The following is a 24143-nucleotide window of genomic DNA, read 5'->3' as shown; positions in this document are numbered from 1 at the left end:
ATTCTCTTTAGGAAACTCCTCATTCAGACCAACCATTTCCTTCTTCATCCGATATTATTTGGTTAATGAAATCATTAACAGGTGCTAGCATTTTAATGAGTACATTGAATACACTACAAAACTAACCCATTTTCAAAGCAATCCAAGACAAGATCTAATCAGGTAACATGTACTCAGAGAAATCTCATTGACAAGTGTGTCCCATGTGTATAAATAATTTGATCAATTTGATGTGTTATTTGTCACTCACAACTGGGAATTTAGGTGTGGCTAGTTTTAGTTGAAATATCTATTCTATATTTCTACACTTCTGATTTTGTCTTCAAGTTTTTTTTCTCATTTGTCCCATCTTCATATGTAGAGCATTATCAGAATCCTGAAACCAGTTTCTCAACCTTCAACTCTTATTTTTTTTGCATTTGTTTAGGAATTTAATTTATAGTTATTCTAGCTAACCCTGCTGCACTCTGTAAATCTCTCTCCTTCTGTCATTCTTTACATGTTTGATATTTCCTAAAACGTTTTTCCCGTTTAAGCTTCTCAGGCCCCTTCACACTGCCCCCTTCCCCCTCTCTCTCTGCTTCTTTTTCTCTTACATCTCCCTCCAGCTTCAGATCTGCCATACAATTAAAATGAATTATTTTATTCTGCCTATCCAATCATGTTCTCAGAAAGTCACATCACTATAATGTACATGCGCATGTGTATCACAAAGGAAGCCGAACAAGGATAATTCATTTCGCAACATTTTATGCAAAATCTGAACATACACATTCGAAAACAAAGATAAAAATGTAAAGACTGAATACCGCAAACTAAAAAACATTTTTTTAAAAGAATGTAATTTAACTAGCAACAAATCAAGGCCTCGTTCATAAAGAATTTTGCTGTTATGGTTGTTTTCTACAATGGGAACTCTCTGTGATTGCCTGTTGTCATGGTAGTACCATAAAAGCTAAATTCTTTACGATCTGGGCAAAGTTAACGTACATGTAATATTCGTAAGTCTTTTTGAAACCGGGTCCTAAACTGCATTTGTGGTAAACACTAGAAGAACTTTTATTTCATAAATGGGATTCATCTGAGGAAATCAGGAAAATGGCAACATAATTAAACTACAAATTTATTCAACAATACTAGTGGAACTTTTAAGAGACTGCTATAACAAAATGATTATTTCATGAGAAAAAAATCCAATGCTGATATTGACCCAAATTCCTTACATAATTCTGATTCTTGAAAATACATGTAATAGCAAACATACCGGTAAATTGACTTGGATTCAATTACAAGTGAAAATTGGGCCACATGGATCACTTTAATAATAATAGCAACTATTAGCAAGTAGAAAAGTTCATTAATGTACACGTACATATTTTCATAGTTTTGTTTCACCAATTTTATGTACAGTGCATCCCACAAAAAATGAAACCCGAGATTTAGCGATGATTTATCAACCTACGGTAATCATAAATAGAATAGACAAATGACCTTCCAATGAAAATCTTAGAATCTCCTCTTTCTTCTGATATTACTTTGATTATTCCTCATTGTGAGCAAAAACAATTTGAATAAATGATACCAAAAACTCATTTGGCGGGGGGCATCTGAATTTCAAAAGAAAATCACATGCCTTGAAAGTTCAAAAATCTGCTCTTTTATTTAATACCTCAATCACAGAAAATTTTCAAGAAGTAAACAAGTCATGTTTCCTTGAAACAATGCTTGTTTTTCTGTAATGTCATTCATTAAACTTAAAATATTGAACTTTTGGAAATGTGGTTTTCTTTTGAAACCCAGATACAGCCAGCCAAGTGACTATTTGGTATGCCCTCTTGAAATTGTGTTTGCTCACTCATGCGTGAATGAAAAATAATCTTAGTAATTTCAGATGAAAGAGGAGATTCTAAGCTTTACAATGGTAGGTTATTTGTCTATTGTACATGTATTTGTGATTAAGTTATGATAAATCATGGATATATCTTGGTTTCTTTTTTTGTGGGACGCATTATACATCTACACTGAAGTTACAGGTAGTGTAATAAGGTGGTTTCAGCCCTTGCTAGACAAAAAATGAATGACCCCGTCCGTACTTCCTACTTAGTTAATGAAAATAACACATACATTTGTATCAGACTACTTGGTGAAAAAAAAATCAAGTTAATATTAAGAAATTCTTTGGTAAGAAACTCAGAACCATAAGCATTGGGTAATCCAAAATAGAAATGTTGGTAAATCCATGAGAATTATACATCAAACAATGTTAAAAGTAAAAGCAGTTGATTTCTATAAACCCACCAATCTAATCAAAGTACCAGTACATGCAGTTCAGACATTTCTGAAAAAAGACCCACCTAACAATCAATACAGGGATCTTGCGATTGTTTTTACTTTACAGAATTAAAAGGCACAATGACTATAAATAGAAGAACACACTTGGGTGTCTTGATTATTGAAACATTACATGTACATATGTGTTTACATGGACTGAATATTACAAGACTATTTATTTGGAACAGCAAATCCTCTACTAAAGCTTACATTGGTGGACCATGTAACTGATAGCCACCCATACTACCACCTTTCTCTTCAACTGCTTGAACCAAGTTACCAACATTCCACTTTCTACCTATGATCAGATATCTTGATTCATTCTTACCCCTTGACTTGCTCTTTAATCCAAGCTTTAAAGCTATGCTATGTAACTTTTTTCTGTCATCTTTACTTAGCTCAGAGCTAAAGACTAGTTCATCTTCCCGCTCTGAATGGGCAAAATCTTGCAGGAATCTGAAAACCTTGCGGTCATCCAGGTTGTTTGTCTGTGGGTTTCGCAAGGAGTCTGTGTCACAACCCAGCCCTTTCTTGGATCTCGAGCCAGAACCAGTAGCTTCAACAGGAATTGCCCTTCCATCTTCTCTTTTCCCTAAACCAGCCCCATCCCCCTTCCAACCCATCATCTTCAAGAGCTTGTGACCAACGTTGGTTTCTGGAAGCATTTCTCCTTTGGATGCAGATGCACCGCCCCCTCCTGCTAACTCGTCCCTCTCAATGGATGTACCATCTCCTGTAGATGTCTTCACCAGGACAGGGTTGGTCATCTTTAGAGCCTTGATAGCATTGTGAGCAGCAAGATGCTTAGCATGCCGTACCGTAAAGGCAAGGCCCGTGGCAATATTCTCATGACAGATGAACACTGTACAAACAATTCCCTCAATGCCTCGACTAATTTCACACCTTTTTGACATAAACTCACAAGGTACTTTACACATAGAGCACGAGTTGACAACTTTACAAACAGGATTACTAGTATGATCACCAAGCTTCTCTTCATCTTCTCTTGACTCATACAAGACAAAGCCAGGTATCTTGGGAGCTGGGTTGATGAAGGAATTCAGACTATGGTTTGCAAATTGATGTGGCAAAGATTCTAGGATGGATTCTGCAGATATGACCTTCCTATCGTCTTTCTCAATATCTTCAACGGTAGAAGAAGTTGAATCTACACTCTGTTCTTGATTGAGATCTTGGGCTATGCTTGTTGTACACATCTGTAATGGCCGTTCATCCATAAAAATCAATTCATACACAATTCCATGCTCATTAGCTTCCTTACAGCAACTTTTTTGAAGTGCTATAAATTGGTGATATTTCACTAATGTTTCAAACAATGTCAATGCCTTTTCCTTGCTTGCTTTCTTTGAACTATCAACACCAGTTGAACAAAGTACCTCACCTAAAATGAAAAAGGCCCTCCATCCCTTCTCTTTCTGTTTTCCAACAACTTGACAAAATTCATATCTGCTGTGATGCTGTGGTTTACAAAGGAAATTTAAGAGTGCTGCTCTAATCTGCTTATCTGTTCTACCTTTCAAATCTATCTCTTTAAGTCTGCTACATATTCTAATCAACTGGTGGAATTGTTGATCACCACTTGGACAGATTGGAATGAGAGGTGTGTCTTTGCTGATGGTGATATCATTTCCGCTGACATCCTTGCCTTTTGCAAGCTTCTGTAATCCTGTCTCAGAAGTGCTTCTACCACCTTCAATACCAGATAGTGAAAAAGGATGTTGGCTCGCAGCACTGTTGGGCGAGTGTTTCTCATTTGGATCTTGCATTGGACATGATGATCCTATTACGAGTGAAGGCCCTTGAGGTCTTACGTTGGACGATGACCTCCTAGATGCAATTGTAGGTTGATCAGAGATGCCTGCCGCCATGTCCTGCACCCTGTCCATGAGTTCAGGGGAGTATCTTTGAGAAATGAGACAAGACAAACCATTGCATCAGTCCTGTGTCAAGTCGTTAATACCATGATTAATGAAATATCAAGGGAGATCATCAACTAATTTGAAGTTGACATCGCGTGACAAATCCAAATTTTAAGCATAAAGGTGTTCCAAATTTGACATGATTACGTGATTTTGATACAACTTCCTGTACATTCTGATAATTGGCATTTTTCTTTCAAGTCTGTGACTGTGATGGAATTTGTCATGTTTATGTTGGTTGGTACACTCCTAGCATGCACCGTCCAGGCCTTATGACATCAATGTGAAGCTGTCACTTCAATTCCTGCAGAAAGCTCTCGAACCCTATCCATAAGGTCAGGATTATACCTATGGGTTGAAACAAAGGGGAATTTGGAATCATAGTTATTACTCGTTTCTGAATTACATACTATTTCAAATAATGTTGAAACAAAATATTCTTAATAAAAGGCCACTTGTCTTGTAATGCTATCACCTGCAGTGAGTGACTGTGCTATACAGTGCGTATCGAAAAAAAAGTTTACACTTTGAAAAAGCCCTGGGAATTAAAAAATATTCAACATGTGGGTAATTTTTTCACATATATTCTTGGGTTTGGGTCTCATCTATCCAAAACTAAAAGTTTTGACAGAATGTTACACTTGAGTGAGCACTGTCCATTAATGTAAAGCTCGCAGAAATGCTCGTTTTCATGTTGTGTCAAGTGGAAAAGGCGAAATCAAACTTACATGTACCCTGCGAAACATTTCTCATACATTTCCCTTGCACTTTTAGTCAATTGAAATAAAACAGATACATTCAATCATTTTGTAACAATTTCAACACATAGTAAGCACATTTGCAATTTTTGTGCCAGCTGGATCTGAGGACAAAACTTAATCTGAACAAAAGTTTATTTCAGACATTTCCAGCATTTTCACTAATTTCTTATTTAAAGTGGGTTTACATTTCATTTTTCATTTATTACTTGTTTCTCCATGTGCACTTTTCCCAAGCTCGATAATGATTAACAAAATAAAAATCATGCCAAAGCCATGTCATGTAAATGTTTTGCTCAGTGTAAAGCAAATATTGTCACGATGGCCACCGTGTGTGAGGGAGTGGGGTGGGGTGCAATTCACTCTTTGAAAGTTTTGGGCAAGAAAACAAGATAAAAAAGGTAAAAGATATCTTCAAATCAATTTTACTAGCTAAATTCCACGTGTTCTTCATGATTAAGGTCTACTTTTCTTCACATAACTATTTCAAAATTCTGCGCAAATCATTTTTCACTATCTTTTCAAAAGTAAATGGTGCTCAGTGCTCACTCAAGTGTAAATATTTTTCGACAGTTTTATCGTCATTTGCTTAAATGGATCTGTACTACTACTTTTAAATGTGGAAAAATCTTTACTTTAGGATATTACAAATGTATAATTTTACAGGATTTTTTCTAAGTGTTAATTTTTTTTTGACACACACTGTATAATGTCAACAAAGACACCTCAAGTCATTGAATACTAGACAACATGTGATTACAGTGTACCAGTAGGCCTAGATCCTGTTACTTCAAACTTAATCTAATTTATAGTAAATGTAGCCTATAAACTTTGTATCAGGTATAAATTCACATTGAAAAGTGCTGTACTAGAGTTGATCTGGTAAGTATAATTGACACTATTGCCAATACTATTGATGTGAACCAGACTCTACTTTGTCTTCGATTTTGGCTTTTTGGGGGAAATCGGCGTGCGGAGGTACCAACTTCCGGTGCTTCAACACGGAATAGGCCAATCAGCGTTATTGTTCCCATCCAGATAGGGGAGAGATCAGTGGCAAAGACCCTTTCGTGCAATCGGCCCCTGGGGCCCGTTTCCCAACATCGTCATAAGTCTAACTTCTTGACTAAATCGGAGATAGTGAGTTACTTGTCCGCTAACCGTTTCACGAAGCCCTCTTTACCAAGATCGGTTACAACAACCTCACTAAATATTTATGACACCTCCGAACCTGTCATAACTTCTTTCTTAATGACGTATGGCATCACGTGGTATAGACTATGACATGCAAAAGTGCCTAGAAATGTGAAAATTATAATCTTACGTAATCAATCAAAGATGTTAAAATTACATCAAAAAACAAGTTGGATAATGCATTCTATGATCATGGTAATACAAAGAATCTACAAAAATTGTTGGTAATACTCCACAAAACCATTCATTTTGAAATAGTAAAATAATTTATTTGATAAAGATTCTACCACGTCAGGCCATCCATAAATGGACTCGTATTTGTCGTTTTCAGACCCCTATTAACATTTTGATAAATTCTATCTCTAATTTATGCATAGAATTTGTCAAATAGTAAGTTTCAGTATCTAAGATTTAAAAGAAAATTGTTATATATAACTATATTTTGATGATGTTTGGAATCGTAAAATACCGTATAATTATCATCATTTTACAACGAAAACCGTTATGGTTTTACTTTCGTAAACTATTAAAATTGGATATCTCGGGGGTACCCATCTCAACGTCCACATGTGATTTTTTAGTCATGAGATCAATTATTCATAATTCCATTTTCTCAGCAATTGAATGTTCAAGTCTTCATGGTCTAAGTATTTATGGTGCATAATATACCTGTGCTATTATTCTTAAAAGATGAAATTCCCAATTCATCACAATATTTGCAATTTTGTTATAATTTTTCTTTTTGAAAATTATGCTATTTTGTGACTAAGGCCTAAGGGAGTAAGGCTACGTCTCGTCTGCTCTTTTTACCGATAATATCGATATCAATTAGTTAGGAAGCCTTTCGAGAAACGGGTTTAGTAGATTGGAACTAACTCCGTGGTTGGTTGATAAAGATATGACTAACTTGTCCAGGTGTTGAGAAACGGGCCCTGCGGCTGCGTCTCTAACTTAGGCTAACGATAAGGCACTTGTGCGCTTTCGCATCGACCGACAAAATAAATCGCTCATCCACGCAATCAACCTGCCCAGGCCGCGCGTTTCCGTTTTACACCCTGGCGAAGGCATTTTCCGGAAAAGTAGCCAAAAAGCGACTAGTGAAGAGTCTACGTCTACGTTTGTTTACATTATCAGCTGGCGCGCGATCCAAAGTCCGCACCGAATGTTTGCCTAGATCATTTGCCTTTGCCGATTTGCTGATGTCTGTCTTTCTCTCTATATCTGTCTATATATCTATCTCTCAAATTCTATCTCTATCTATCTATGTAACTGCAGTATCTATCTAATAATCTTCTCTGTCTCTCTCATTCTTTATCTAACATCTATCTATCTCAAATTCTCTATCTCTCTCTATCTATCCATCCATCTGTCTGTCTTTCTCTATTTCTCTCTCTCTACCTACCTATGTAACTACAGTATCTGTTAATTTGTCGCTCTACTCTCTCATTCTTGATCTATCTGACATCTATCTATCTCTCTATCCATCTATCTATCCATCTGTCTGTCTTTCTCTATTATTTTCTCTCTATCTATTTATCTATTTTTTTAACTAGAGTATCTATCTATCTGTTAATTTGTTAATAATCTTCTCTGTCTCTCTCATTCTTTAATTATCTATTTAATATCTCTATCTATCTATCTATCCATCTGTCTGTCTTTCTCTTATTCTCTCTATTTTTTTAACTTATCTATCTGTTAATTTGTTAATATTCTTGTCTCTCTCCCTCTTTATCTATCTAACATCTATCTATCTCTCATCTATCTATCTCTATCTATCCATCTGTCTGTCTTTCTCTATTTCTCTCTATCTATATATCTATCTATGTATCTATCTATCTGTTAATTTGTCTATCTTCTCTGTCTCTCTCTTTCTTTATCTTTCTATCAGGCTATCTAACATCTATCTGTCTCTCAAATTCTCTATCTCTCTCTATCTATCTATCTATCTATCTATCCTTCTCTCTCCCTTTCTCTCTCTCCCCCTCTCCCTCTATATATCGACCTCTCTGTCTCTCCCCCTCTCTCTATCTATCCATCCATCTCTCCCTCTTTCTCTCTCTCTCTATCTATCCACCTCTCTCTCTCTCTCCCTCTCTATTTCTATCTATCTATCTGTCTATCTTGTCTCTATCTATTTATCAGTCTTCTATATCTATCTTTCGGCAGCTTCTAAGTGTATCAATCCATCAAACTTCAATTTGTCTTTCCATTATAAGTATCTGTTTATTTTGATTTTGTCTGTCATTCTATTCATTTAGTTAATAATTTATTTTTAGAAAAAAAACTATCATAAACAACGCGACTGCAAAAGCATGTTCGGATTTCACTCCTGACTGCCGCTCTCTCTGTACATGAAGTGCCGAGGAACTCTGTGCTCTGATCAGTAACATGCGGTGGTGGACTCGCCTGTGTCGCACGCTGCATGCAACCAGCGACTTGTGTAGACTCTTCACTAGTCGCTTTTTGGCTACTTTTCCGGAAAATGCCTTCGCCAGGGTGTAAAACGGAAACGCGCGCCCAGGCCAACTAAAGCCAGGTCATAGAGTTATATAAACCTTAGTACGTATTTAACTCTATGAGCCAGCCACGCTTGCTGGCGAACGAAAATTGTCGAGAGATGCGAAAGCGCACTCGCAAAAATGAAAAGTAAACTTACTTGCAGCCATCAAACTGCATATTAGCCCAAACCATAGACAATGAAACTAACTGCATTTCAGGGTAATCATCCCAGTTATTCAACAAGAACTTTTTCCTGGCATCCCAATGGTTTGTGGGCTCATTGATAAGCCGAAATTGCTCGATGTACGCAGAGACGTCTTCTGATCCGCCCGCCATGTTGCTTCTCTGATAGCCGAGCCCTCAATTGGTTGGCCGAGTCGAGTAGTCGAGTCTAGTCGTCGCGCGTTGCGTATCCCAGATCAGGTGATAATGCACGTGACTTCTCCAGCTGACAAATTGCACTCACAAGTTCCATCAGCACATCTCTTTTCAATACTGGCAATAGAATTGCAAAGCTTACAAGCTTGTGAGATGGCGACTTCATCATCGGCGATACAGGGTTCAAAAGGTAATTAGACCCCCACAACAGAACATGTAGAAGTGGCTTTTTTACCATAAATCCAATTCCAAAATCAAATTCCTCTTGTTCCTATTCTAGTTGTCAGAACTGAACAATTGATCATTGATGGATTTCCTATAATATAGGCTCAGTCATCATGGTCATTAATGTTTATGATGCATGGTGATGATTAGACAGGAATAACCATCGTTTCTGGGGATTTATTCAACAATTTCTGACATTTTACTATAATAATATTATGTATTGGTGAGTGAGCCAACTCAGTTCAGCGGAACAACCAAAAATTGGTCTAGGCCTAGGTGCAGGTGATGATGAACTTGATAAAGATAATGTTGTCCACAATGCACTTTGCTAATCAGAGAGCTTAAGTTAAATAGGCTAAGTAAATCTAGTGGTTTACTTTTTGAGCTAATCTGTTAAGTACTAGGCCAATGATTTTATGAATATAGCAGGCTTTTGATATTTCAAGACTCCTTACTGAGTCCTGTACAGTGGTAGTAATGAAATGGTGGTGACAATGATTGATGGTGAGGGAAGAGTTCCTTTTGCGACAGATACCCAGGCCAAAGTGAGAAAAAAATTATTTAGGGTATTCGGGGGGGGGGGGGCACACTGACATTGACGAGTGGATACCATGCGCAACCAAAAAAAAACACGTAAAAAGGATGTCTTTTTCAAGATAGGGCACGTTACGTACGTAACATGAAAAGGGTGTCAGAAACAAAAAAATGAAAAGAAGGGTATCTATTTCGCTAGGAAAGTTACGTGCTTAGGGTCAAATCTGTGGAGATGATAAAAAAAATTAAAATGTCTTATAAAGGATGTCCTTTTTGCCCCAACACTACGTGTTTAGAGTCCGATTTGCGCGAGGTGATCAACTTGAAGGTGGGGTCGTACTAAACCGTGTAAAGGTAAAACCGAAGAACAAGTTTAATTAGGACCCGTGACATAACAATAAAATATGGCTGTACCTGTTTAGGGGTTCATTTCAGGGAATATTTGCCAAGAGTATCGTTTTGTTTCCAATACTTGTTAAGGGTAGGGTTTACACACCAATACCTGTTAAGGGGTGCATTTTCGGTATATGGAAAATACGTGTTTAGGGTGGTTTTCGAGACCCCATGGTCACGCATGGTATCCACTCGTAAATGGAAGTGGCCCCCTGGGAGGGTAGGGTGATCAGGTGAAGATGGCTGTCTCAAAAGGACCTTTCTGATGATGAATGATGATCGTGATAAAATGTTGATGTAATAATAGTGACGGTGATGGTCTTGATGGTCAATGATGCTGTATGAATTTGGTGTAAATAGGAAAATAATTATACGAGCATTAAGGCATTGGGAAAGACAGGAGGATTACATTTTTCATCTGTTATTTAAATATATTGTTTGATTCTGAATTATAGAGCTCCTTCAAGGAAAGGTTGCCATAGTAACAGGAGCCTCCAATGGTATTGGTGTTGGCATTGCTTTGGAGCTAGCCAAAGCTGGTGTATCAGTGTGCCTGGCAGCCAGACGAGAAGAAAAATTACAAAGCGTGAAAAATCAGATCGAAGAAGTTGGAGGGAAATCCATGTATGTGAAAACTGACGTCACAGTTAGACAACAGGTACAGTTTTGTTTAAACTCCTCATCCTAGTCACTGTTTAATTATATTCATTACTAATGTCAATCATGTTTAATGACTTTTTTATTACTTCTGTGTAGATCTAGTAAAATGAAATTAATTTTACAACCTCGGTGTTTTACATAGAACTAATACGCAATCCCATAATTGCTGTTCTCATGAGTGAGCATACTACACTGCAGACCAAAACTTGTCTGACTTTGATTTGAACAAGTTCAAATTCAATGCAGGAACTCATGACGAAAAACTTCCATTTGAGAACACTATACCCCAGTTCCCCTTCTCATCAATTCTCTTCTCCAGCCGTAACTGCCTCAAGAAAGCAATTTAAGTATCAAAACACCTGTCTCTTGATGTTGGTCCGAAGATAAAACAACAGCCCGGCATATACAGTCACAGCAGGGGGCCAGACACGATGGGATGCATGCACAGCGCTGAGTGTGGTCCCTGTAAGCATGCCGTCATTTTTATTCGCTTACTTTCCTTATTTCGAGGTCGATTTTCTTCGTTCAAAATTGAACATTGGGTTACTGAATACAATATGCCTTTGAAAATGTGATTAAATATGGAATACAATAATTTCATTCCGAAGGTCCTACTGCAGGCAGAGAAGTCTTACGTAATAGCGCAGCTGTTGTCTATCTTTTTGTCCTTTGCTCAACGCTCATATACTGGCCTGTGGGGGTGAAATTGAGACAGCGGGGATTTCCCCTGGATTACTTGGCCAAGCGCGGTTGATAAGGGCTTGGAAATGATTTTTTAGGAGATCCAAATGGAAAATGGGGTACAACACCGCAGTTCGCAATCCGAACTGCGGTATTGTTTCAAAGGGAAGTTTCACGTAATGTATTTTGGGTTTTGAGGGGGCTGATGGTGAATTCAAATCATTACACAACCCACCAGCTTTCTTTTTAAATGTGTATCATTGTTTGATTGTTTCCTACATGAATTAACTTCTATTGGTTATCAGTACAGGTTATTTTTATGAAATATTCAGCCTTGCCATTTAAAAGATAATGACACCTGTGATAGAAATGTGCTTTATACTGTTATGTTGTTTCCCCCCCCCCACCATTAGGTTAAAGATTTAGTCAAGAAGACAGAAGAAGAATTTGGTGCTGTAGATATCCTGGTCAACAATGCTGGAGTAGGATATATCACATACATGAAGAATCTACATGAAGATGCATGGGAGAAAATGGTTGATGTTAACTGCAAAGTAAGTGAGTGTATCATAATTCCATGCAGAATGTAAGACATTCATTGACCCTGTTCCATAAACAAAAGTTTCATTAATTGTAATTTTTCCATTCAACAGTGGTAACATTCAAAATCAAGGATTCCAAGAAAGGGTTTCAACCCCTGGACATTGACAAATGGATACCATGGATGACCAAAAAAACATGTCAAAAGGTTGTCTTTTTCAAGATAGGGCACATTACATAACATAGTAAGGGTGTCAAAAACACTAAAATAATGAAAAAAACAGTATCTATTTTGCTAGGAAAGCTACGTGTTTAGGGTCAAATTTGCAAGGGTATAAAAATTAAGAGTAAAATGTTTTATGAAGGATGTAATTTTTGCCCAAGCAGTCAAGAATACATGTTTAGAGTAAGATTTGCGTGAGGTGTGTGAGGTGGGACTGTACTAAACCCAATGATGTAGGTAAAGGTAAAACTGACTACCGATGTCCTTGACAACAATTAAAATATCGCTGTACTTTTTTCGGGGTTCAATTCAGGGAATACTTGCCAAGAGTACCGTTTTGTTTCCAATACTTGTTAAGGGGTGCGTTTTCAGAATGGGAAATGCTTGTTTAGGGAGCAAGCGGCTCGTGCACAGTGCGACATCTATCTAAAGAAACCTTGAGTGCTCTGCATTTCCACTAACGCACTCGGCTGCATGCATTATTTGTATACTATCTAATTTACTTTATTACATTTCAGGTTAATTACTCAAAGTTTGATATATTATGAATAATATTTTTTTCATATAATAGGGAGTATTGAATGGGATAGGAGCAGTTCTTCCAGGAATGATTGAAAGACAGAGAGGACATATTGTTAATATATCATCTAATGCAGGCAGAGTGGTGAGTATAACAGCCTGCCTGTATCTTTGTAATTCCCCTTTTAATGAAAATCAACAACAGGTGTTTTATCAATCAACTTTTACCTTGTATTTGTTATAATTAGTTTTGTCTTGCTAATTATAATGAATGATCTTTACAATATTTCATCATTTTGATAATTGATATGCAAGGTATATTTTCTTACTGTTAAGGGCCTTTCTTTGTTAGATTATATCTTCAATGTGATATTTCTTTTTCTATTGTTGTTAAGTATTCTCTAAATCTACAATCAAGTTACATGTTCGAGAAAACAAATGATAATTTAGTATGTCACGCAAAGTTAATGGCTTGTTAATAAAATTAAACACACATATTTTTTTCCTGTAGTTCACATATTCCTTTCATTCTTCTATTTATTCTAGGCCTTTCCGTTAACTCACCATGTTTACCTATTGTTTGATTCTTTACACTAGGCATTCCCATTACTAGCAGTATACACAGGAAGTAAATTCTTTGTTGAGGGTGTGTCAAGGTCATTACGTATGGAGGTCAAAGATCAGGGCATTAAGGTCACATGCATTCAGGCGGGAGATGTGGTAACAGACTTTGGAGATGTGTCCTTTGATAAAGAGGTTAGTTATATGGATGATAACATGGTGGTGATTCACAAAGATTTTATTCTTACTAGAATACTGTACTTAAATTTCTAATTGTGTGAGGCATATCACCACATTGGTCAGATCATGATGAGTGGTAGTGCATTATTATGTGTTGTCCAGTGTGGCAGTGAGCTGAATAATGACATGAAGTCACATTGAACTTTTGTGAAACACCGCAGTCATCTAAGAAAAGAGGAGATGATCGTTAAGGTGGTGTTGCAGTCTTCTATTAAAGGTGATCAGGATGTAGCTTTTGTGCAAAATCTAATGCTGAGGAAAGGGGGCCTGATTTTCATTTTAGCTCGATGTCTTGTCTCCTGAAACCAAAAGGTGATTATTTGCTTTATAATGTAATCAAATCTTACAACTGCCTTAAAAAAAGTATATAGATTAATGTCAAGTAATCTCAAATTGAGAATGATTGTCTGTCTTACAGTTTGATATGGAATCAATCCCAGTTCTTTGTCAGATAGTTCATGAAATATAGGGCTATAGAAACAATAAGGCCTAATTAGTTCTCATGTTCACTCTGTTTATTATGTGTATTGCACTTTTCAAAGAAAGTATTTTGAGAAATGAATGGGGGGGGCACTGTTATTACAAGGTGGATATCATGATTGTTCTTGGATTTTCAAAATTGACCCTAAGAAAGTATTGTCTGTACATCTCGGGCCCAATCTTGGAATACCGTAAACAAGTGTTTTTCATGTTTTCTCCACCATAACTTATGCCCCAAATATTCATGATAGGGTGATACCGTTATACCCTTTTTCTGATTCTGACAATTTTGATACCCTTTTCAAATGTGTTTTCCACCTTATAATAACACTGGCCACCTGCCCCAGTGAAATGAAAAATATGAGCACTTTATTGGCAGAATCTTAACTTCTTTTCTTCTTCCTGTCTTGGTTTTAGGCATTGGAGGCATATGGTGTAGTAGATGAGAAGAAATGCATGAAGCCAGAAGATATAGGTAGAGCCATAGTCTATGCAGTCAGTCAACCACAATGTGTAGGTGTAAATGAAATCTTGATAGAACCAACTCAGTTACCTTATGTATAGGTCTTTCTAAATTACATTCTGAAGTCCACTACACTGCCAAACTTGATCTAAGCTAAAATTTAATAGTGAAATAAGTTGGTAAAAATAGAAGCCTTGACTTCAAGAGAAATGCCAGTAACTGCAGTAAACACTGATTTCATGAGAAAGTCTGTAAAGCCAGGCTTAATTGTCAGTATATCATCGAGGATCTAGATCTGGTACAGTTACATAAAGTGAACTTTGTGAAATCTTGAAATCTACGCTGAAAAATGTTCACACTGAAGATCACCAACACAGATAGGCACACGTGGGACACTGTATTATTATTGCTGGAATAAAGACCCGACGGAAGTTACCAAATCCGCGCTTAATTTGCTTATTTCTCAGCAATTACACAATTTCTTCCAGAATCCTTTGGCACATATTTCTTATTCATACAAACAGACACTTGGGTGGTCATTATATTAGATTCTGTAAAAAGTCATTTTGAGATCGTTACCAATACTGAAATTTTAGTAGTTATGATGACAGACAATGGAATTACACAAGTATGTATCATGTCTGAACTCTTGAAAATGTAATAGAGCAGGTTAAATGTCTAATTGTACATGATATTCAACAGGCTTAATGTTATTGGGGAATATGCCCCTAAATGTATTCCACTCAGGTGATTGCTTTGTGGGTGCAAACATACCAACCCAATGGTCCAATCAGGTTGGGTATAGTATGACTGTTATAGAACATCCCTGGTGCGGTGTGTGATCCACTTTGTCCATCCAAAAGTCTCTACCTCTCCTATTATTTTAATATATTAAAATTATTTGGGTCTTGTAGGGGAGTACCCCCTATACTTTTATCCTGGGGGGGGTCACTCTCCACATGGCCTGCTACGCTTCCTCGTCCAGAAAAAGCGTCTAAAATGGTCCTGTTTCAGGCATTCGGGCATCGTCAAAGTCTTTGGCTAAAAGGGATACATTTCAGCACCATTCGCTGGTATATCGCCTATTAGGGTAGCCTTTTCTCTCACTTCACGCCATTCAGGGTTGCTAATTTGGTAATGAAGATTATGCCATTTAGGGGTGCAAACTAGAGTACCGGTAGATCTACGTCATTTGGGGTTGCAAATACTCCCTGACATTAACACTATATAGCCCGGCTCGACATTTTTCGCGATAATTTCTAAATGCAAAAAATAATACGCTGAAATTTCATGACTTTTTTCTTTCACATCTCCCGCACATTTTGAGACCCTGTTTGCAAAAATCAAGGGTACACTTGCGAAGATTAGCACATATTCGTGACCAATGTCACCGAAAATGGCAATTTCCATTGACTTTTGTGTGTACAATGTATGGGTTTTACAAGAAGTGTTGTCACATGAATGTTTTTTTTCTGTTTTTCCTCACATAACTTTCTTGTGGGCTATCACCAACTATTCTAGATTTAAAAAAACAATAAAAATAGAGATTTCAAAACAAAGAAATACATAAGAATTTGGAAACACGGAAGGAAACAAGAATATTATCCAACATCTAATAAATTAACTTTGAAACATTCAACTTTCTGGCTGCTAATGAATATTCATTTATCTCTAATTTGCATAAGTATTTTCACTTTTGGATGATATAATGTCAAAATATAAAGTAAATATCACCTTTCTTCAGTACACAACAAGAAAAAAAAAATTAATGCCCAGACGTGGTAATCAAAATGTGAAAAATGAGAAAAATTAGCATATGCGCATAATTAATTACTATTATAGTCTAATAATTATACAATTTCAATTCAGTTGAGTGAGCTGTCTTTTAGATTACATGACTGGCTACTAACATGCTTGATTCCATTGCATTTTCTCAAAAAATGGTGGGAAAACTACAAAAAAATGAAAATTCCTTGAAAAAATTTGAATATTTGCATAATTAATTAGATGAATAAAAAATGATCATAAATATCACAAATTTGACCATGCATTCTTGTAAAATACATAATGAGACACCCACACACCAAATTTGGTCGCAATCGGTCGATAAACAGCCGAGATCTGGGGGGCCAAAATAGCCTGGGCTATATAGGGTTAATCCTCGATCGTTCAGCCTATTTGAGTGCAGGAAGCCAGACCAAGGAGTTTACTTTAATAAAGATAACCTGTGAAAATATGGGGGAAATGTATTTTGTTGATAATGCTGGGTTTTTGTCTTTGTTTTTTTTTTGTTAGTTTGATTCATATATTGATTTGTTTTTATCATCAATAAAGAACTTCAAAAAAGAAGCGGGTCGCGCGATATTTTCGCCGTGCGAAATTTTTTGACCGCGCAGCTCGCTGACTTTTTACTTTCAAGTCTTGCGCAACTTTTGAGACCAATTTTGCGTCACCTGGGTATGCGGTTCCGAAGTTGCGCAACGTTATGTATGTGCATGTCAGACCAAAAATTGCTCAAAAACCTGATTTCGTGTACAAAGTCAAATGTAAATTGTGTTTTCAACCAAAAATCATAAATATATGATAATTTTTAGTTTTGCTGGCCTAAATGTATATATTTTATGCTGTTTATGATCTTAGAAGAGTCCCAAATGAATTTCATTGAAAAAACAATGAAAAACAAAAGGTTAAAAAAAAAACAAATGCATAAGAAGTTGCAAAAACAATATACCGGTAATACATAAGAAATTGATCTGATATCACAATTTTTTTCATGTACACTTGCTAAGAACATCACAAAGAGTTTCTATGCCAAAAATTAGAACATTTGGAGCTTTATTTATGGAGTTAGAAGAAAAAGTATGATTTTGCATACTAATTACGCATAAATTAGCATAATTACGTAATAACGATTCGCATGAAATAAATTACTATACAATTTTGTAGATTATATCCCAGACAACCTGCGTGCCAATTTTCGGTGCGATCGCGCAGTCAACGGCCGAGTTCTCAAGGGGGGCCTGGGAGGCCCCCCCCCCCCCGGCCATATGAACTCCCAAATACCCCGGCCTAGATAGGGTTAATTAACGCATGTATTTTTCAACACATTAATTGGTTAGATTCCATTTTTTCATTCATTAATTTAGGCTAAAATATGGCTATCCAAATTGGCTAAGAGAAGTGTTCTTGGGAGTTATCATGTTGGCCTTACTTTTGATATTTTAATAAATTTAAAAAATGGAATTTATACCTGTTGTATTTAACATCAATTTAATATCAGTCATCTACAAGGTATCAAAGTAATTGATTTCAATGTTTACGCCACTTAGGGTGGCTTTTCTCATTGGTTAAGCCATTTAGGGTTGCAAATTTAATGAATGAAGTTACACTATTTAGGGTGCATTTCTGAGGTTGTCAGACGCGGGTGGGCAGCAGTCTATGTGGAGAGTAACCCACCCCCCCCCAGACTTTTATCAGTATTCTAATCATTTCCTCTTTGTTAATTAAGGGGAAGTGTTGTATATAGTCAAGCCCAACACTGTTTGAACATTAGAAAAACTAGTTTTAGTTTCAGCTGTAAACATGAATATGATTAGCTCGGTACATGATTTTGAAATTATTAATCTCATCCAATTCTCTTGGAAAGTTAACAATTGTCAATTTTTTGTGAAAATACAGTTTGGTATAAGCTCTATACGGTGAGTGGGAAAGTAATCATTCACTATTGTTACGAGACATGTATGTCCAATAAATGTTTATGAATTGTGAACAATTGGGAACTGAAATCGCATTACGATCCTGGGGTGGTATTCTGGAACTCTGTCATAACTTTTGTCATAAATTTTTTCATTTCTCTCCGAGATGTGATACCGCTATGATTGTCACAAATCGGTATTCTGAACATTGTCTTTTCCCCGTCATATCTCTCAAAGTTCCCACCCATCTTTTCGGAAGCAAACCAATCAAAATCATCGCTAGTTCCCAGTTAGAGCCCTTCTAGCCAATAGGAAAGCTCCGTGGCAAGTAGGGCGTATCCCCAAAGCAGTTGCTGGCATCGCGCAATTACGCGTATATTGATGCGCTTAATTACAAAGAGAGACAGGGAGCTGTGAAGAATTTTAGAGGAGAAGTAGAAAAATAAGGAAAACAGAGAAAAAGAGGAGGAATGAATATGTAGGGCCTAACTGATTGTAGCATGAAAAAATAATTTTGAAAATTGTTATGGAAGATGAGTGAAACTAATACAGCAATCTAATCTAAATAATATAATTATTTGCTTGACATTCAGTCGGCAGGGTATCGGGATATTTGGTACTAAAAGATAATGACAAAATTTATGACTGCTACCCCCCTGTCATAACTTTTGTCATATCTTTTGCTTGTATAAAAGGATTACGCGCATTTCAAGCCGCGTATTTTTGCTGCGCGCTAAAGAGAAGAGACAAAATTTATGACAATTTTTGTGACAAAAGTTATGACATCCACCAGAATACCGATTTTGTCATATCTCTGAGATAAGATGAAATATGGAGAAAAGACAATGTTTAGAATACCGCCCCTGATGTTCATAATGATGATAATATGATGCACATATGTTGCACATACCCCATTAACATACATGTATAGCGCCTGTATGCACTTCCAAAGTGCAATTACCCTTACTTTAGCTGAGCTAGCCTTTACATGCATTTCAGAGAATTGTCTGCTTAATAAATGAAGAAGGATGGCGGAACCAGGCTTGAAATTTTATCAGTTAATTAATAACAAGCATTTTATGAGTCCTTTAAAGCGCAGTAGAATATATACGTTATGGAATAGTTTCTGTGCTCTATAAATTCATATATTATTATTATTATTAATTTCTGTAAATACTAGACTGAAGTGGAAAGTTGTTGATATGTTTAAAAATATACTAATTGTATGATATATTGTTATTCCATCTGCATTCCATTCTCACATTTTCTGCTTAAAGCTTCACTATGGTACAAAAGAGTGATTCATAAGATCATAGTTTCGATATTCAGTGCAAAGTGCATTTCTAATACATGTAAACTTGCATACCTTTTTTTTCATGTCAAATATTTTGGTTATACCATGCACTTCCTAGTCAAAGTTTTCTTGAGTCAAACCAATTTCTGTGGTCATTACATTTATGTATTAATAATAATAATAATAACGCAGTTCTTGTATAGCGCATATTACATTATGTCATAACGTCCCTATGCGCTTCTAAAGGACTTGGATATTATTAAGGTTACCCTTAGTATATTTTTAGATTGTATGAGTAGCCTAATTAGCAGGGTTTCTTCATTGGTATTATATCATTTCAACTGATGCATATTATTATAGTTTTTCATGCTGCAAATATTTGTTTTCAAATCCCATGTTCTAACATTTTGTTTAGAACATGGACAGATTTTGTGGTCAATGGTAAGTACCTTTTTATTTTTTTTTTAGCAAAATATACAAAGTGAAGAACAGGGTTCGTGGTTCATTCAATACATAAAAACAGACAAGGTATTGCATTATAAAAATAAACACAAATACATTATAAAAGAGATAAAGTAGTATTATTTTTGTTTATCCTTTCATTCAAAGGTATCTCAAGTATTTTCTAGCATAGCAGGGTAGTTCTTGATCCCATACATCATTGTGTATTGCAGTATTTCAGCCCTCATTACACATTGAAGCTTGGTTGGTTGATCAATGTTATTATCATAATCAGTAGTATGATGTGCACTATTACATTCCACATTTCCATGTGTAGAAATATATACAGAGCAACACAAAAGGTAACAGTCTAAGATAGATATGGAACATAGTAAAAGTATATTGACCATGTATGTCCAGACTGCCGGGGGAGTCCAGTACGACAATACACCAGACGGTGGACTGTACTGTTTCCAGAAGAAGGAGGGGGTCAGTTGTAATACTTGATTATACGTGCATGATCTTTTTATTTGTACATACATTTTAGTTTTAATAAGTCAACATCAAATGTGCCTTTATTTGAGATTTTATTCCTCATGAAATTATTATGATATGTGATGTGATTGTCTCTTTATTGTCTTTATTAGTGTCAAATATCTGGAGTTAAGTTATTTTGGATTGTAGAAGGTGGACCATGTTTGCATGATTTTTTTTTAAGATGGTGTTGATAAATAGCCTTGAAGATAAAATGAAGATTCAGAGAATAGATATAGAGAAGATATCAAAGGAAAAAATATGTATAAAAGGAAAGAATGGAGGAGGAGATAGCGAAAGAAAGGCAGAGAGATATTTTCAGAAAGAAAGGAGCAGAGAGGAATAATCATTCATGGAGAAAGGCCTCTTTCATATTTTGTTTATCTTCATATTCAGTCTTATTATTTTTCAGATGGCCTAATTTCCTCGATCCATGATATTTGCTCTCAAATTTCCCTTTATAATATTGCTTTACCCTTACTGTTTTGACAGAATAGTCTATACATATTTTCTTATCATAATCATCACCATAATACTACCATTACTAATTATTGTGCGATGAAGAGTAAAACGCCATCGACAGTTTTGCCAAGTGTCAAACACAGAAACATTCCACTGGAATTTTGAAGACTACAAAATACTAGAAACTGAATTTATATGTATTACAAAATGCATTTATTAATAATCACCTCCAAAACATGGGTTCGAAAAAGAAATGCTCAAATTTCATTATAGTCGAACACCCTAAGGTATTTCATGACAATCATTACAAGACTGTAAGATAAGATGACCTCAGAAATCTTTTTCGGTTTTATATTCATACGATGAATTTTATTTTCATCTTCAAGTATTTTGATATGGGGCAAGAACCATATCCTGAAAACATGATTGATGCCCAAGATATGTAAAATTCATGACGCGTGAACTCTTAACGTTATTCAATTACGTGGTTTGCTGAAATGGAAATTTTCCCCTTTTTTGGCAAATTGACCAACATGAGAGATAACTTAGAGCTGTCTCTCAGTCTATCTTCAATTATATTGGAGGTAATACGCTGAGAAATAAATTATTGACGAAATCTGGATGGGCAATTATTTTTTGAAATGGCAACCGAAAAATATTTAAGATATAGGACCGTAATAATAATAAGGCCCGTAGCAGTAGGCCAATTAAAATGATGCGTCGATGAATCACGTGTTAGAGCATGATTCTGGGAAAAAAAATTCGTATGTTTTGTGGTAATGCAATCGATAATGTAAATTTATTCTGAGTTTCTTTTTTATTAATTTTGCGTGTATCATAACGACTTCAAATATCCTTTAGGCGAATTAAAGGTAATCTCATATGCACCTGCATGGGACGTTATCAATACAAAAAAAGAAAACAAATGGTTAGCCACATAGACATTATGGAAAGAACAAAGTTTGAGGAAGAACTGAACGGAGAGAGAATAAAAGAGGGGCGGATTAAAAGAGTGAAGAATACCAAGATTTAATACGTAAAAAAAAACGGATCGGATATTGATTTTGAAATAGCGTTTTATATCATTCCAAAGGTAATAGGCCTGTTTATCATATAACTTGCGATATTACACTTTAACACAAGCTTTGACTGAGCCCCATGGTATAATAGATGTCTGTCTTTTCTGTAATGTTTTATATTATATATTAACCCTGACGTAAGAAACATACAAGTTGTAATTACATAGATGGTAAAAAATAGATATCGAGTATGTTCAATGTACATTACTATATTCCGTTCTTAAGGAAAATGAAGTCATTTACTTGTAGTCGATTTGACAGTCTCATAGGCTCAATACACCAACCTAGAAATGTTCTTTCCGATGAAGTTTTTTTCTTGATTCGTGTTCCTAAGGGGTCCTAGAACAAATTCAGCTTGGTTGCCAAAAGTTGCCGTTTGGGCAATTTTGCTAATTTGCATAAATCCAAAATGGCCGCCAGATGCCATCTTGAAAACCTAACTTTTGAACCCCTGTCCACAAAATGATGAGTAATGACTCGTTTTAGGGGTTTAGAGATGTGTAGAACTGATTTCTGTAATCATTTTTGCAATATAAGGTCATCTTCAGGTCAAATCCAAGATGGCCGCCATATGCAATCTTGAAAAATTGACTTTTGTTCCCCTTGCCCAAGAATGACGAGTAATACCTCTACTTAGGGGTTTTGGGGTGTGCAGAATCCATTTCTGCTTTCTATTTTGCAATATGTCATCTTCAGGTCAAATCCAAGATGGCCGCCATATGACACCATCTTGAAATATCAATTTTTGAACCCTTTGCCCCAGAATCATGCATAATAACTCTATTCATGAGTCATTAGGTATTGATTCAATTCATGTAGTTGTTTTGCACAAAGGATAATCTTCAGATAAAATCCAAGATGGCCGCCAACCGCCATCTTGAAAAATTACTGTCTGAGGCTTATACGTGTTAGAACTAATGTAAAGGGATTTCAGTAAGATACTCATTTCTTTTATTAATTCTCAAGTTTTTGTCCCAGAATCATGAATAATATCCCTCTTTTCGTGAGTTATTTGGTATGTTTATTCAATTTCTGTTCATAATTTTGCAATGTAGGATCATCTCCAGGTCAAAATAATCCAACATGACCACTAAACGCCATATTAAGATAAAAAAACTACTTCCGAGACTATTGAACCTTGAAGAAGTGCTGTCCCTAATAAGGTTGTTGTTATGTATTGGAGCTCATGTAAGGGGATTTCAGTGAGAATGATTCATTTCTTTTAATCACTCCATTTTTAGTTCGAGGTCAAGTCATGTCTAAGATGGTCATATGGTTGATAGATTTCGTCATTAACCGCTAACTTTAGAATTAAACCATTCAAGGTTTGGGCTATGATTTCTGGAGTTTTGATCCCGTTTTTATTTCTGTGCAACCATACTTTTCCAGTGAAATGACTTTAAAATATTATTAGAATTAAAAAGTGATTTCTCCGTATTTTTTTTTCAAAAAAATTGATTTAATTATTAACTTCCTTTATAATTATTATTGGACTTTTCCTCCTGACAAGAGCCATTGACTTGGTCAGCAGGAGTGCACTATTTAGCCTCCTGCAGAAGATAGGCTCCCCAAGACTGTTCCACGGTCAGGATTGTTCTCATTCGTGAAATGTTTTACGGAAACGATGTCGCCCCTGCCTCTCAAGAAGTGGGAGTACAAGACCTAGTCATACATAACAGCTGCCTGTGTTGTGCATGTAAGGGGTTTGGACCATCCATCAGACTTTGAGACAGTCAGAAATCCTGATAGACTCAAGACACCGACTGTCCTCCAGATATGTATATCAACAGCACACTCTCGTCTGGTTATGGTGGACTCCTCACCTACCTTGGACCGACTATATGTCTCTTGTCCCCTTTCACAGGACAAGCATATAAGCATCAGGATTGTAAAATCTGTCACAGTCATGGCCAAGCTCCTGCACGGAAGTAAGTCCTGGAAAACGTACGCCGACCAAGAAAAGTGGCTAAACACCTTCCATGTCAGCTGCCTCGGACGTATCATGCACGTTAAATGGCA

At 36.2% G+C, this 24143-nt stretch overlaps 2 protein-coding genes across 2 annotated transcripts; one reads left to right on the top strand and one right to left on the bottom strand.

The window, feature by feature from the left end:
- Positions 1 to 733: 733 nt before the first annotated feature.
- On the bottom strand, positions 734 to 9094 carry LOC121408338. The gene is made up of 2 exons (XM_041599774.1): positions 8880 to 9094; positions 734 to 4254 (listed from the first exon to the last, which is right to left on the bottom strand). Exons 1-2 carry the CDS (start codon positions 9056 to 9058, stop codon positions 2538 to 2540), a joined length of 1896 nt encoding a protein of 631 aa, XP_041455708.1. The 5' UTR covers positions 9059 to 9094; the 3' UTR covers positions 734 to 2537.
- A 57-nt stretch (positions 9095 to 9151) lies between these two features.
- On the top strand, positions 9152 to 14857 carry LOC121408345 (uncharacterized oxidoreductase SAUSA300_2422-like). The gene is made up of 6 exons (XM_041599787.1): positions 9152 to 9290; positions 10708 to 10910; positions 12007 to 12147; positions 12928 to 13020; positions 13473 to 13631; positions 14574 to 14857. Exons 1-6 carry the CDS (start codon positions 9152 to 9154, stop codon positions 14718 to 14720), a joined length of 882 nt encoding a protein of 293 aa, XP_041455721.1. The 3' UTR covers positions 14721 to 14857.
- Positions 14858 to 24143: the final 9286 nt, after the last annotated feature.

The sequence above is a fragment of the Lytechinus variegatus genome, chromosome 1 (genome assembly GCF_018143015.1).
Source record: "Lytechinus variegatus isolate NC3 chromosome 1, Lvar_3.0, whole genome shotgun sequence".
Classification (NCBI taxonomy): Eukaryota; Metazoa; Echinodermata; class Echinoidea; order Temnopleuroida; family Toxopneustidae; genus Lytechinus; species Lytechinus variegatus.
The sequence above is the reverse complement of the archived record's forward strand: the minus strand, read 5'-3'. Positions and strand labels throughout refer to the sequence as shown.